The 17263-nt window shown below is 36.0% G+C and overlaps 1 protein-coding gene across 3 annotated transcripts in view; it reads right to left on the minus strand.

The window, feature by feature from the left end:
- The window catches only part of LOC149421516 (leucine-rich repeat flightless-interacting protein 2), a 62951-nt gene that overhangs the window by 35088 nt on the left and 10600 nt on the right, over positions 1-17263 (minus strand). The window contains exon 1 of one of the 3 annotated variants that reach the window (XM_089634831.1): positions 14528-15635. The exons of the other annotated variants lie outside the window; for them this stretch is intronic. Within the exon in view, the coding sequence (XP_089490957.1) occupies positions 14528-14704 (177 nt within the window). The 5' untranslated portion in view covers positions 14705-15635. Of the gene's footprint in view, positions 1-14527; positions 15636-17263 lie in introns of those variants that run through there. 3 annotated transcript variants of the gene reach the window in all.

Raw genomic sequence — 17263 nt, forward strand, 5'->3', positions numbered from 1 at the left:
TTTGTAAGTTTTTTATAGTAGATTGACTGTTGTCAAGTTTTATGCCATAATTAATGAAATGTTGTGTTCCTTTTTGCTTGTTGTGTGTACCTTTGATTAAAGGATCTAGTGATTTTGTTAGGTATGTTGGTTAATAGATCAGGTGTATTATTTTAGTGAGTACAAATGAGTATGGTTTTGTGCATTGAGTTGTTTAATATAAGATTAATATAAGTTTATTTCATATTATTGTTCAATCAGAAAAAAATAGTCGATATTGAAACGGGTAGCGACTATATAAAAATCACCACCCGGTATTATATCGTTTTCTTCAAAGGTCGTTGAAATGAAATAAAAGACAACTGAAAAAACAAACAGAAAGGCGGAATTGCAATTTCACCCAGTTGATCTTCATTTAAATCCAAGTGCTATGCATATTGCATACAGGTGATAGTTAAAACACAATGGGCACTCACACGTCGTAATCCAAGCTTCAAAGACATGACGTACAAATAAGGCGATACTTCCGGCACATCGGAAGCCGGAGGGGCATATGAATCACCGTATTGCGCAATACCCACACCGAGGATGAACCGGACTACACGAAGGAGGTATCACATAATATCAAATTACAGCCAAAACAAGCTGCTGCCTGAAATATTATGCCCAGGTGTTGCGAAACCGCAAACATGTTATCATTTTCCACATTCATTCAAATACTACTATCGCAAAGCCCACCAGTTTCAACTCTTGACCCGAGTCATTATTCAATCCATTGATGAAACTCGTGGAAACCTTAGTAGAAGCGTCATAACAATTATCATTGATTTTAGTTCAGTGGGAGTAGATACGACATTAATAATTTCTCCGTCAGTGTTCCAAAGGCAATTGCAAACTTGAATAACGTTGTCACGAATTGAGGATTTTATTTTAAAAAGCAAGATGTGGGTTGTACTTTTATTAAAATAAATTAATAATACAAGTTTTGGGCGTCAAGGCACCAGCTTGTCTCTGGACAATTCCTACATGAGAAACCAAACCAGTACAATTTTTTTTAACGAGTTAGGGTCAATCGAATATAATCGGTTACCATATTAAATGGTTTGGTGCGAAAACGTAACTGCTACCATATTATGTGAGTTGGTGCTAAACGTAACAAATAATAAAGATGATGCATGATCGAGGTGATCGGGTAAATGGTTTTGTATTAGAAAATTAGTTTGCCTGTTCGTTGGGTGGGTAGTAGAGGTGAGGCGTATTTATCGTACCCAGTAAAAGTACCGGGTATTTCCATGCGATACTTGGTACTTGTGACAGATCTCCAAAATACTGGTTCCAAAATACTCATAAGTATTTTATATCGGATTAAATATTTTAATAGGTACTTTTACCAGGTATTTATGATAGGTATTTTTAGTAGGTATTTTTGTTAGGTATTTTCGATGGGTATTTTTAGTAGGTATTTTTGATGGGTATTTTTGATGGGTATTTTTAGTGGGTATTTTTGATAGGTATTTTCGGTATTTTTGACGGCTATTCTTGTTGGGTATTCTGAATCAATCCTCACAGGTCGGTATTAAATAATTTTCGAGTTTTTTGTCACCGGTATTTTACCTGTACTCACAGGACCCACCTCTAGTGGGTAGTCATTAGTCAATCTGCTTACGGAACAAAATGTCAAAAGTTCGGAACCAGTTTCATCTGAAATAAATAGTATTCCCAGCATTTAGATGCACACGATACATGCATTTTTAAATGTGCACATACAGGCACATCTTCAAGTCTCTTAGGACAGGATAGGAGAACTAATTCAGAAGATCGTCATAGAATTACCAAAAATTACGAGGTTGTACGAGAAAGAATTGTACTAAAAAACTCCAATATTATCTTGGTCAAATCATTAGGAGAGACAAATAAGAGATTACCCAACTGAAAATTCAAAGGAACATTTATGAAAGATGTAGAAGTGGAGGGTAAAGGTTGCCTGGTGATATCTAACCTCCGATAGGCGAGGGCACAAGAAGTAGAAAATTATATTAAAGTAGAAATATATATCGTATTATAGTTAAATTATGATTGTAAAACACGTTTGGCGCTAACAAAAAAATGTCCAAAGAAGCGAAGCTAGCAGTTAGCAATGTTGTGCTGGTGTACCTATCCTGATGTTTATTTATTTGCGTATGCAAAAACAGTACAAAAACCAATACATTGTCAAAGCTATAGAGAACGGGCTGATGGCGGAATGAGTAAGAGTAAGAAATGTACTCTTAGATGGTTTGGGCATGTAGATCTAATGAAGGAAGGAAGGAGTGTTAGGAGAATATGAATGGCAGAATAAGTCGGGGAAACCCGAGAAAGAGACCCAAATACTTAAGGCGATGCAATACGTGGTAATGTAAAATCATGTGTTTTTGGTTTGAAAATTTGGTCGCCTAGAAATGATGCTTGATGCTTTAAATGAATACTGCGAGTATAATACGTCTTGGCCTTTGAAATAATCGAGAATTTTTTAGGTAAGTCTTTTTATAAGCCCAGAAAAAAATAATTTATAAGGCCTATGAAAACTGCTTTAAAGTTCAAAATCTCCTACTTACGAACCCATTTTCGGTTATGGTTTTATTGTATAATGTGGCAAATTAAGTTATTTATAAAATGATCGGAAAACATTTAAATATTTATGCCTGAACATCCAAAAAATAAAATAAAAGGCACTTTTTGGCCATGTTTTTTTCTTGCCTAAATCAAAACAGCTGGATGGTGTTAAGCGGGAATTTAAGCCTTATCGCCATCTACATAAGGAGTGTTATTGATGGCAGCTGGATTCAAAATATTACACGACGTAGTGCATCGCCTTAAGTCGGGCCATGTTAAGAAACAGAATAACAGAAGAGTGTGCATGACACGATGTTTGTGCCACGACCGACTTGTTTAGCGGTTCACCCTCTCTGCATACCCCTACGGGGAAACTGCGTGATGATTAGTTAGTTACGATTGAAGAAAAAATAACTATGAAGAAAAATATATCTGGAAAGTTAAACTTGGTTACGAATTAGGCCTAATCTGACTGAAATGATTGATAAATTCACATTCACGTCCATTCAACTCGGAGTTGGCATGTTTTCAATATCACGTGGTCCACTAGCCAACAAAAAGCCTCCTGCCGCTTTGGGTACCCAGAGTAAACTTGAAAATTACGTCACCGGCAAATTCCGCCATCGGTGACTAAACCAAACAACACTCCTCAGAAGGCACTAGATATCCACCGCATACACGAGGGGACAGAATAAATCATCAGTCGACTTCGAGAGAGCTGAATAATTATTATTTGTGGCAATTGGCAACATCCAATATTGAACATTACCCAGTCAGAAAGGTTGACGTCATCGAGTGTCCTTTTTGCATAAGGCGCGAAAAGAAACATTAAAAAGAGTAATTAATTAATTCGCGTGAGATCAGCCACGCGATCTCGTCGATTACTCCCTTGAGATGGGATTTGAGGTTTATAACGACGTAGTGAGTCATAGTTTTATTGGATAAACATATGTGCACACTAGACTCAATGTTGATGATGATTTTATGAGCATGTGATCAGTGATAATTGATGATCGTGCAACATGGATATTAAATTAAAATGTGCACATTTTATTTTATCATTGATAGTGCTCATGATATTTTTTTATATAATGGTACGTATACATCTGCGAACCGAAACGCGAACCGAGCCACGAATTACGGGAAAGGTACGAAGCGACTGCAAGCGGCGTTTCGCGCCATTTGCGGTGTCTTAGTTTCTTTCCCATAAGTTGACGTTCAGTTCGACAGTTCGGCTCGCGTATTTATACATAGCATTAGGTTCCACATCAGATCCCTGAGGCACCCTCAATTAGAGGCGAACCCGGTTCTGAGAGGACAATGAGCGGACCGACTGATTGGAGACCTTATCGCTATGTCGTCTTTGGGACTAGCCATTACAAAGGTGAACACATCTTTAAAAATACCTAAAAACAAATGGGGTTCATTCTACGCAAATCGCTATCACAAAACCATTCAATAAACCATTTACACTTTTAACTACTTTATATGGAATACGTAAGGTCTCATCTCGAATTTGCATCTGTCATTTGGAATCCTTAATACCAAACTTATATTAACCGAATTGAAAATATTAAAAAAAAAATATTAAACACCTGTCATATCGCTTTGAAAATCGTCAATGTAACCCTATTACTCTTTAGTCTCTTTACAAATGAAGAAAAAAAATAACGTTCTGTTTCTATACAGGGTCTTGAACTGCCTTATTGAATCACCAGCTCTATTAGAAAATATTGCATTTCGTTGCCCTTAATGCAGTATCAGATCGAATACCTTATTTTACATACCTACAACAATTCAAATCAAAATACGCCCAAAACTCTTTACTTGGATGTATCTGCAAAACTTATAATTCCTAAGAGGTATTGATATTTTCCACAGTACCCTTAAAAATTTTCTTAAATCAAATTAACCACACAATGTACTTACCAAAACAATTATTTTTTATTGTTGGTCTGTTATTTTCAAAATATTTTTTTTTTAATTTTAACTTTAAATATCTACTATCTCGGACAATCTTCTTTGTATAGATACTAGAGCAGACCCGTAAAAAATCACGGGATATAAAAAAATCTAAAAAACGCTTTTTTTTAAATAAAAGAAAAATGTAAAAATGTTCATGAATCGCATCCCGATCAACTGCGTCGAAGGCAACTAATATGCTACACCATCAAAAATCATAAGAACGGCGACATAAATTCATTATACTTATGTACTGAAAATATTATATATTTTTTAATCTTCCTTACGCGCATTAAAATTATATTGTTTGATTATGTCATGGATGTGGATATTGGCTTAATGATGCCCAAATATTTGCATTTTGAAAACAAAACTAATATTTAAAGACTGAAAAATTGCCAGCAATTTATGGGTTTTCGGTTCCTTAATATTTAGCATCAAATAATAAGAATATATTGCAACCAGAAATCATATTCTAGCAGCAATATATGAGCACCGGTATGAGGGTTATCGATACTGATATTGATAACCAATCAAAACGTGCAGATAAAACTTACTTTATCACCGATGAAACGCAATAACAAATAATTTGTATAGATACATTACTATGATGTCATTAACCGATTCGGAATCATGATAATATTACGTGTAATTTACCAGGAAAACATAAAAACGCTTAAAATTAGGTCACTTTATTCATTTGATGGCTTCCAGTTAAAATTCGGATGCAAGTATGATCTCCCGAAGGACGTTGATCTGCGCGCTGCATACCAGGTATTGTGCCAAAAGGAAGAGTACGGCGTAGAAATGTGTGACAAAAGAAGGAAAGATGAGAAATGTCAGACGTCGCGAGACTACCACAGAAATAGACGCCGGTGCAGCGCGACGCCTAGCGCCCGGGAATAATAATCGACTGGCTGGAATACTAGAGCTAGAGGCTAATGACACAAAGGCTGGAATCTGGAATAATTGAGTATTATTAAGTCATAAGAGAACCACTGGCTGGATTCAAATGTTAAAACTTATCCAGGAGTTTTGTTGGACTGTTGAAGATCATTGCACATGATTTTAATGTTACTTGTCTACATAACTGCGATGCCCTTTATTTTATTTTATTTTTTCTTTCTCGCAGACACGTAAAATTATCTGAATCTGAGGGTTGAATTCTGAATATTTTAACGCACGTTACCGTAACCATTTATCATCAACCAAGTGTCTATATTTTATTATCTATACAGTGCGTGTGAATTTTAAAATGGTTTAAGAAAACATTAACCAAAAAGAAAGTACATTATCTCGGAGTCAAAAGAGTTGCGTTTTACCTTTCGTTAGTCTGCACGGAGCAAATTTGTCTACCAGCAAGTTCGTTCCAACACTCACTAGCTTTGTGACGATCATTTTTCAAACACGAAATCGAGGCAGTTAGAAATATTTAAGGTAGGTGTATCTCGTGGACTTAATCATTAACAATTTCATCAGCTATATGTTTATTAAAAAGAAAATTTTCCTTGTAGATAGCTCCAAGGCGGCGTATCGATTAAAGTTACAATTGATAAAAAATGTTACATTTCTTTTTAGCAAAATAATCACGCAACAAATTACGACGAAACTTTTGCCACAAAATGAACAATCTTCGCTGGTTTTGCGTATATTTTCAGAAGCTTGTACAACAAGTTTACTTTAACGTTGGGTTGTTAAACTCTATTGGCCGATAAATTAATTACAAATGATAAATTACATAATGCAATTTGAGCGATAACTTTTGTGCTGTTTTATATTGTAGGCAACTTGCATTTATATCTAGGCTTTCGAAGCGAGGCATCGGAATTTGATGGGAAGTTGTTTTACAAAATTACTCTTAGGCGATGTTATTTTTAGATTATTAGGTTCGTGGGGGCTAATTCGTTTTTATTATATATGAATGTCATTAATCGTATATTTTGACCGTTCTAATACGTGAGAATTGCCAAAAGAAGCACAATGGTCAATGTAAAGCGCGTTAAAACGAATAATAGTCTCCTGCTCTAGAAATTAAGGCGGGGACTTAGCTTTATCTAGATCTTTACAAAAGAATAAAATATTAGCAGGGGATTCTTATTGTGTAATGAAAAGGCACTGAAACCTCCCCACGTTCCATTAAACTGGGGCCAAATGGGACTTCCATCAGTCCCTCTGTTCATAGTTTTGTATTAAGGTAATGTGAATTATTTTAACTACTTGAATACCCCTCATTGTCATTGTACAGAAGAAATCACAACAATAGAGTAGGGAGGAAGCCAGAGCATCGTAGAGGAAAATTGTTCTTTGGTAGGAGGAATTAGGTTCTAGTATTGATTGAAAAGCAGCAATAACTAGGAATCATTGATCAAAGGAAATCTACTTTAAAAAAATTATAGCACGATCGGAGCAGAGTTCACAGAAACATCAACTTATAAAAAAACTACCATTCGGAATCGGAAAAGAAAAATAATAAAAAAAACACGTGTTAAGACCAACAGTAAATAGATTATTTTGATTTTAAATCATGCGTGAACGATTTGTTTATTAAATGGTTTATTACCTGACATTTTTACTATGTACTAAACATGATTCGGCGTAAAGAAATAATAAACAAAGCGAGAAGATGAAAAAAATCGTATAACAAATAATACGAACTGAGTTTATGAAGAACAGATAAATTTATTACACGTAAATATTTTGTTTGATACATTACATCCGATATTTGCATCAAAAGGATATTCGGGGAATAGAAAATAATCTCATATTTAACATACAGGGTGTCCGGAAACTCGTAGTACAAGCGGGAAACTGGTGAATCTACATCACATTTGGAGTCGATTTTGTAGTATTTTTTTTTTTTATTTGAGCTTTCGTTATCGAGTAAATCGAGTTTGAAGTTGATTTTTTTTTTTTTTTTTTTTTTGAAGTGAAACTTCTTTAGGCGCGTAATTCGGGGACGGAGTAAAACCGAGTCAGGATCGACACGAAAATGCGGGTACCCCCACCACCGCTCACCGTTCACTGTCCCTCTCTCACCATATGCGCTTGTTGAGGTGGGGGAGCCGCTCACGAACGTTCTCTCCCGACACGGGACAACAATCGATGCAGTTTTTGCACGATTCATTAAGGATTTAAGTGCTCATGTATATATCTCGCACTTTAGTTACCATAACCCAATTATCACGACATTAGGAAATGATATTCATGAAATTGACAATGAAAATGGCACATGATTGGTAAATTGTCATTGTAATTTCTTTGTAATTTTTAATTGTAATATTGTTATTTATGTAATATTGTATACTTGTGAATAAATTGAAAATTTTTGGAACTATACATTAATCGAACGTCATTCATCTATAAGAAAATATTAGAAAAAGCAAATCCATGCTTCGTCGTTGAATTATTTAACCTCTAATTTTCAAACTAACCTAAGAGAGAAAATAGAGATGATGAAATGAAAATAGAGAGAGAGGAATACTAGAAGTTTCACTTCTGTCTTGCGTAGGCTTGACACACCCACTTTTTTTTAATCAAATTCTTATAAATTATTACTGAAGATCAAAGTACCCAACTAATTAAAACTATTTGAAAGTAAAACAAATGAAGAAACTCGGATTTGAAGCATTATTTTGAAATCACCCTTCATTTAACCCGGTGTAATCATAAAATATTTCTGCTCTGCAGGGTTAAAACATCTGTTATTCAACCCTAAACACCAGAAAAAACTTTAACCCTAAAATAGCCGAAAAATATTTTTTTTTGGTTTTTTTTTTTTTTGAAAATGCTCAAATCAAAAAACTTTATGTTTTTTTGGGTTCCCCATGTGGTGTAGATTCTCCAGTTTCCCGCTTGTACTACGAGTTTCCGGACACCGTGTATAATTAAATAACAACGCTATGTATGAATCTCTGCTCTATTATACTTTTTTACAAAACAATGTATATTATATCCTAATACAATGAATTTCGACAAAGTGTATTATAAAATAACCCCTACTTCATACCACTATCATTTTGAACATCTCGTAAGTCATTTAGTGGGATGAAACAAATATTTTTGATTGACTATTCTGTTTAAGTGATTGACAATTGACAGCAAGTATGAGAACTTCTTACTGAAAGAATAAATCAAGTTAAATTCCTTTAACCGTTGGAGTCTAGGATCTATTTTGGTAAAGAAAGACTCACGGCGCTTTTGAAGACGCCGGCACGCGCCCCTTATTGAACCAAATATTTCGGGACATTTTTCCCACCACCAATATGGCCGAGGAGTGACGAACTCTTCCGGAGTTCCGCCACGTGCCATCTGGTACCGGCACACGTGGAACTACACGCGCGAAGTCATTACTATATTGTGACACACCAGTGATCCCCAAAATAATTCACGCGAGTGGTTTGGGTGCAGGTCTGCAAGATGAAAAATTAAAAAAAATATTTCAACTAAGCGTTATTTTTTATACTAGCTGATGTGCCTATTTATACAGGGTGTATCGGCACGTACCCGACAAACTTTAACCAGCTATTCCTTAGCATATTTGGAGTAAAAAATCTTATGTGCACTTTGCTGTCCGGTAACGTTTTTTTTTAATAAAATATATTATTCATATTTTCACCACATGTCACCACTTTTTTATCCTTTGTCAAAGTTTGAAAACCCATCTGGCAATATTTTATTCGAATTCCGTTGAATAATGTACGTGTGTACCTGTATTGGCGCGCTTTTACAATCACAACGAAATGGCACGGCACCATTCGTCTCATTTTTAACTATTATTATTTAGTGTGTGCGAAAGAGCGAAGACGCTTTTCGACATACTTGCTTATAACAGCTGTTGAACACGAACAATGCCAATGACAGTGATGGAGTGTGGAAATTTACATTTTTTTTGTTTTTAATTGAAAAAAAAATGCTACCGGACAGCAAAGTGCCCATAACATTTTTTACTCCAAATGTGCTAAGGAATAGCTGATTAAAGTTTGTCGGGTTAGTGCCGATACACCCTGTATAGTAATAAATTTATGGAGGACATTTAAGACATTTGGGGACACCCTCATCATAGGCAGCCAAACGTGCTTCCGAAGTGGGCGACCATGAGGTCACTTAAAAGACACTTAAAAGGGACAATAAGAGGACTTAGCAAACATGTCAACTCTAAACAAATACCCTACAAGCACTGTCCTAAGAATCACATAATATACGAGCGGTCGGTATAGATCAAAGATATTGTATAGATATTTTTCAACACGCTTTAATTTCCAAGGAAACTTACAAAATCCAAATTAAAAAATGATCAATTTTCAAGACAATAAGTGTTAAAAAATGGACTTTCGACCAGAGATGTGCTTTATTTCAAATAAATCCATTTCAAATGGAAATGCAAAATGCAAAATGGGTATTTTCCATTTTGCATTTTAAATTTTTTTCTAAAAACTATTTTGCATTTTGCATTTTAAATGCTTTTCTCAATGCATTTTCCATTTTAAATGCTTTCTTGCAACATTCTTCCTACTATCTCCACTCATTTTTTTTTCATAAGCCCCAAATATCAGTCGGTCCTCAACCTCGCTATGAGAGATAATTTACAAGTTGCTCCCTGGTAGGAGCCCTGGCAATTGAGTGATACCATTACAAAAAATACGGATTCAAACACTGAACATGGGGCCATGACGCTGTAATATTAAATGTTAGATAGCAGTTTCTATGTTTTTACGTTGGCAACATTAGCCCTGCGCAAATTTTTTGTGGTTTCATAATCTGTAGTCGTGGTGTTTTTAGATTTACTATCATGTAATATGTTTGTTCTACATTGATGTCCATTATTAAATGACAAAATTGTTTAAAACTTGTATAATTATTTTAATTGTTTGACCTGAGAATCCATTTTGCATTTTCAATGCATTTTGAAAATAGGTATTTTGCATTTGAAATGCTTTTCTAAAAACCATTTTGCATTTTGCAAAATTTTTGACCCATTTCCATTTTGCATTTCGAATGGTTTTGGGTACCCATTTTGCACATCTCTGCTTTCGACACATTTAATAAATAGTTCAAATGTTGAAAAGAAAAATATCCCTGTAAAGGGGGGCTGAGAGTAATAACTAATAGTTTGAGAAACTCTGTGGTACACGATGAAAAAACTAGTTACAAAAACAAATTTGGGGCGTCATTTACAAGACGAGTAAGCCACCCCGATTAGTTTTTTTTTATGGGTTGACTTAGTTTCCTGTTTAATGTATCTTAAATAGCGGGAGTGCATACAAAACAACGCACAAGACAATCTACGATACCCTTTTTGTGCTCCCATCTAAACATCATTTAGAATAGGTTATTATGCACACAGTGTTATCAATAAATTATTAATCATTGAATTTATTCATTGCGACATTACGTCACATAATATGTATTATTTAAATGGAAACATAAATTTATTGTAACATGTTCCGATGTGCAAATTTATTTATTTGACAATTCAAACCTACCGAGATTAGAGTAGGAGTAAAAACATTCCGCATAGTGTGAATCTATTTTACATAGAAGTATAAACTGTCAGAACAGAACTTCAGTATAAATAATAATATCACTTTCATTTGCAAATATTCCGAGTAATTATTATTTTATTTATTTTCGTTATATACAGTCTTTAGACAAATATATTTGACAGTGTTAGGAAAGTTATATATAATATTTCATTGCCCAATAAAATAACGACATTTAAAAATGAATAACAAAATAAAAATGAGAATAACAATATATGCCTGTTACAGATCACGCTATAATCGCGCTATTTCTCGTGGCTTGACGTATTTCAGCATATCGCTCGCCGTACATTCCCATTGATAGTGTACGGATATGCTGAAATAGGCCAAGCCATGAAGCGTATACCGTAATGTGTCAGGGATATAAATAGTTTTGATGAAGTAACTACAAAAAGTGTAATTACGAAATTACTACATAAGTTTAATTTTAAACATGGATATGGGCATCAATAAAAAACAATAACAAAAGAGTAATAATAGTAAAGGTTCGTCTCCAGCGACAAAATATTTTCAAAACATTGGACAAAAACATTTAGTGGCTGGAAACCCGACTTTAGAAAAGTAATACTTTTGATTACCAATTGCAGCATGAACCTTTAATAATTAAATTAAAATAACGTTAATGTACATATGCGCTTCACAGGAGTGGAACGCGTAACCTCTCAAACCAAATTATATTGTATTTTCCGTAATGAAAGATAATTCCTCTCCCCCAAAAAACATCCATACAGTATCCCCAGAGATGACATAGGCCTTGAGGGAAAATTATTTTGTGTGGAGAATGTAAAACAAAAAATAAATTAAAAACTTTCAAATCTGGTCACCATATACGGTTGAAGCCATTTCAAGTAACGTTTCAATTCTGAATGGTGGTCATACACCAGGACGATACTTGAATATAATCCACTCTGAAACATGCCGCAGATTATAATATATATATTATTTTGTAATGAATAAATTGTGAAATAACAAACTCATCGAATAAAATTTACTTGCGCACGCCGGGATTTGAACCTGCGACCTTCGGATTGCTAGTAGAGATCCTTACCCCTCGACCACGGAGGTCGTTGAGATAAAACATTGACTGCTCCGATAAAACTTTGCACGTCATTTATAACAAGTCAATAAAGTTTTATTGTTGACAACATACTCAACTTTTCGCATGCTAAAACCAGAAAGCAATCTAAAAATAAGTGTTTAAGGCGATGCCATACGTAGTAATGCAAAATCATGTGTTTTTGGTTTAAAAATTTGGTCGCCTAGAAATGTTTCAGATGCTTTAATTAAATACTGCGAGTAGAATACATCTTGGCCTTTGAAAAAATCGAGTATTTTTTAGAAGTCTTTTTATAAGCCCAGAAAAAATAATGTATAGTCTTATGAAAACTGCTTTAAAGTTTAAAATCTCCTACTTACGAACCCATTTTCGGTTATGATTTTATTGTATAATGAGTCAATTTAAGATATTTATAAAATGATCTTAAAAAATTAAATATTTATGCCTGAACATCCACAAAATAAAATAAAAGGCACTTTTTGGCCATGTTTTTTTCTTGCATAAATCAAAACAGGCGGATGGTGTTAAGCGGGAATTTAAACCTTATCGCCATCTACGTAAGGGTTGTTATTGATAGCGGCTCAATTTAGAATATTACACGACGTAGTGCATCGCCTTAATAGGTAAACGTTTTTGTTTTTAAAAATTAAATTTATTCCCCTAGAGTCTATAAGTGTTTAATAGGTATACGTTAATGTGTTTAAAAATGAAAAAAAATTCCCCTAGAGTACGGCCCTGGTTGTGCCCCAGCTTTGCCTTTTCCTACTTATTATAATACAATAATAGTATTTCCACTTTTAAAATGAACCCATTCGACAGGTACACTAGAAATCACAAAACCAAAACTTTACCTCAAACCATTCATAAGTCCCTGAGCAACGCCGGGTACCCGTCAGCTAGTGTTATTGAAAAAGTTATGCCATACGACATCGAAATAGCTAATCTTTACACATTTTGTGTAAGATCCTCACCAATTTATTGAATCCAGCATTTCGTTAAACTGATCTATTTCGGTGGCCATATGCCGATGGAAGTTCCCCCAAACGCAAAAATGACAGCTGAAAAAATATCACCAGATAATTAAAAGTTGGGATAAGCCAAACAGTTGGTCGTGGACGCTATCACAGCACAGATGATACCGCTTGTATAATATTATACGGGATTACGTGACCGGCTTATATGTTTTACTGTAGGAGAATCGGCGGTGGCAGCGCTGTATCTATTATTGGATGCAACTGTAGCGAGCATATCGTAAGCATTTCCTGGTTTAATCAAAGCCGATGTCGTTAAAATAAATGCCAACAGCCACCAGAGGGATTGGATCAGACAGAAAGCACTCCTACATACTGGGTGTGCAGTACAACAAGGAATTACGTAAGTAGTGCAATGAACATGAATATTGCTTAACTATTGGTTATGCCATGCTTCAATTGGATATATCTCTCAATTATAATCATTATAACAAAGCCGTAAGCCCTCCAGAAGTGAAATAACACAGTGATCTGAAAAGTAAACGCAGATAATCCCGGAATGCGGCAGAGAAGAATGGCACGTTTGTTTGGATAACAAAGGCTATTAACCCGATACATTATTCATCATTTATTTTATGTTTAATCTCTCGGAAAATGTACATCCACCACCTGTACGTAAACAATGTTAGAACATGCTTTTCTTTTACGCATCCCCTATATTGTGTTAATTTATATTCAAATCCAACCTAGAAAGCGTGTGGAAAAAACAAAGGTATTTTAATTACATATAAATACTAGGTGAACTCCCCGGCGTTGCCCGGGCTTTTCGCAATTTCAAGTGGAAGGTGACCTTCCTCTTGTTTTGAAGGTGAAGTGTGCAAAATTTCATCATCTCGGAGTAAAATCAAATCTACACCACCCGCCTGCTACAGACTAAATAGATAGATTTAATGTGAATACCTCACAACTGTACCAACTGCTCCCAACCGTCTAGCGCCAGTGAATTTATGGCATCCCCAATTGAGAGGCTGAAGGAAGTGGGGAGGAGAAGGAGATGGGAACTGGAACGTGGGGAATAACCTGGCTATTCAGATATAGTCACCACACAAGGCCAAAACCGTTTCAAGCAACGTTTCAATTCAGAATGGTGGCATTACATCAGGTCGATACTGAGAGTATTTTCCACTCAGGAACGTGCTGCAAATATACTATTTATATAATATTTTAAAATGTGAAACATCACAAATGAATGAATCAAAATTTACTTGGGCACGCCAGGGTTTGAACTCGCATATCAACGATCTTATGCGTGATCAAATAAAAATCATGCCATGGTCGTATAGTTCATGATACGATTGTGTTCAAATTACTTATTTTTGTTAGTAAAAAATCTATTGGATTGATGGCAAAATATCCAGGAATCTTACCGTGGGTGATGGGGATTTCTTGAGCAGAATCGTCTTTCGGTCCAGGGGCACCAGAACATGAGGGGGCGAAGCTCCCTCCAGGCAGTCCGAGAGGGAAGGGGCTGCGGGGAACCAGCGAGGCCCCATCAGGAATTGGGGCGCCACCCCCACTATCATTGCTATCGCCAACCTCACCATCTTGTATTTATTATAGAGTTCGTTTTTCGAGGTACGAGGTACGAAAGTTATATAAAGGTTACGTTTAAATCAATAAAACTACCTGCAAACGACACTGTTATTGTATATTAAGTTCAATCACAAACACTTCAACGTGATCGATACTAGAGGTATGTTTGTAAATTAAACAGCAAGATGTTACGTCTGCAGACGACTATCCAATATTGTTGTTTTATTGCGTGGAATGCAGAAAAATATTGGCTATTCAAAAGCGATCAGTAACTACTTTCGGATTACGAAGACGGTAATAAAAAAACACCTGCTGACAAAAGAAAGCACAAATCAAATATAACTGAACAGTAATCAGTTTAATGTAATTCTACTAATTACGGATTAGGTACGGAAGATTACTAAAGGATCCGATCCACTGTTGGTTGTTGTTACACAATACCGGCAACTATGACCACTAGTTGTTCTTGTTCCAGACTCTTAGGAATAACTCGGAGATCACGGAATGCACTTCACTATGCTCCAGCCGGATGCGTTCGCTGGAGGGAATGCACTGCACTGGACTGATTTAAATATTGTTTAAATGCATCGAGAAGGCGCCGGCGTCACTGGAGCGGGGTAAAGGGTAAGTAACGACGCCTCTCGGGGGAGACGCACCCGCTATCCGCAGCATCCCATTTCCCATCTACAGGACCCGGATGAACAGACCACCGGGCCGTTCGACATTTACAGAATTACACGCAAATTTATAACAATAACAGTGTTAAACCGTGTGCTCTTTCATATCGTATAACCGAACTACGACTAGTTACAACACTACTTATAACCGGCCGTTTAAAACACACAAATCGTAACATTCCATCATAAGGACTAGGATTAACAGATCGCCGGTCACTTCGAAATTACACACGCAAATTTATAACAATTAAAAAAGAGTGCTCTTTCGTATCGTAGAGTCCAAACATGACTGCCTATCATAAGTGTTGTAAGTTGTAACTGACCGTTTTGAATACGTAATGCATATTTGCTACTTTTATTCTGTTTTCGTGCCAAATATTTACCCGCTGATAAAAATAAGTAGATGGTAAATAAGAATCACGTGTTTTGGGCCTATTTCTATTTAACCTTGTGCACGTCGTAACAATGTGTCAGAAAGGAGGGGGATGTCACATGATACATTGACAAGAAGGTGTGTTGTGAGTTGCATCCCCTACCCTTTTTCATTAACTGTAACATCAATATCCGGGTAGCACTCTTAAAGCTTCGTGACTCAGCGAAGTCACTTTCAGAACAGGGTTCGTTGAAATAGTAAGACCCATCACATTGATTACACCCGATGAAAACTTAATGCAAGTTGAGAAATGCATAAACCTCTGTGAAATTACAAACACCCGACTGCATTACACTTTGGGTACGGAAAACGATACATATTTTTGGGATTTTAAGATATAAACACTAAATGAAATTTGATTAGCTTGAACGAAATATTGTTAAAATTGGTAGATTTTTTTGTTTGCACGAACATGTAACTCTTGAATACTCAGCTAACTTATATTGAAGCTATTTTAGGAAGAGAACTGATAAGCATAGCTCAAGGTAGTTTTTCTTGTAGGCGTATCTGTTACCTAAGAGGAGTGTTAATTGAAACGTCGTAAAGAGGTGTTATCGTCTATCATGCTTTAGTGAGACTGCCAATACTGCCATGTATGTCTACTTCTAGTGCCAACCTATTATATGGAGTCGTGATATGCCCATTAACGGAATATATTCAGAAACATCAATCGCTGCTCATTTAAAAACTCTCCGGCTATTATATCGTAAACGTTAAAGAAAATTGAGTCGGTTAGGTATCATGTATCATGCATTGCAGCCTCCTTGAAAAGTACTCGCTTGCATGGTATGTGTTTATTTTCAATATATTTTATTATCGCCATCAGTCGAAACAATCGATTAAGTATTTATCTAAGACTCGCAAAGAGTTCTAATCCCTGCTCTACACACTCGACGAGACTACCCGAGGGTGAGAGTGAAGTAGGCGCGGTCGCCTCGCCTCGCCTCGCCTCGCCTCGCCGTCCTTCGCGACAACTTTTGAGAGTGCTAGCTCCCGTTGACGGTTTTTTGTGCCTCAATCAATGAATGTGGCTGTAAAATGACTGCAGCTACTATTCATCCTATTATAATCCAAACAACAACTCGCGATACGGGAGTGAACAGTAGTGTTCAAGCTCTCTCGCTCGCCAAATATCTCTGCGAGACGTCTCGTCTCGTCTCGGTATATAAATGGCATAATGATTTATAATTTCCGGTCCGAGTTCGTCCATTCTGAATATATGGTAATCCTAAGTGACAGGTTTCATAATAAGTGCACGAATAACAGTTTGATGTTTCAAAGAAACGCTTTATTAAGTCCCAGCGACGAAATCCATATTGTAATGCTGCGTATAAATTTGCGAGCCGAGCAACAAATTATGGGAAAGGAACGAAGCAACCGCAAGCGGCATTTCGCACCATTTGCTGTTGCTTCGTTCCTTTCCCATAATTCGAGGCTCAGGTCGCGTTGCGGCTTGTAAA

Source organism: Hesperophylax consimilis, chromosome 8 (assembly GCF_061612785.1).
Source record: "Hesperophylax consimilis isolate HC1 chromosome 8, BYU_Hcon_1.0, whole genome shotgun sequence".
NCBI classification, from domain to species: domain Eukaryota; kingdom Metazoa; phylum Arthropoda; class Insecta; order Trichoptera; family Limnephilidae; genus Hesperophylax; species Hesperophylax consimilis.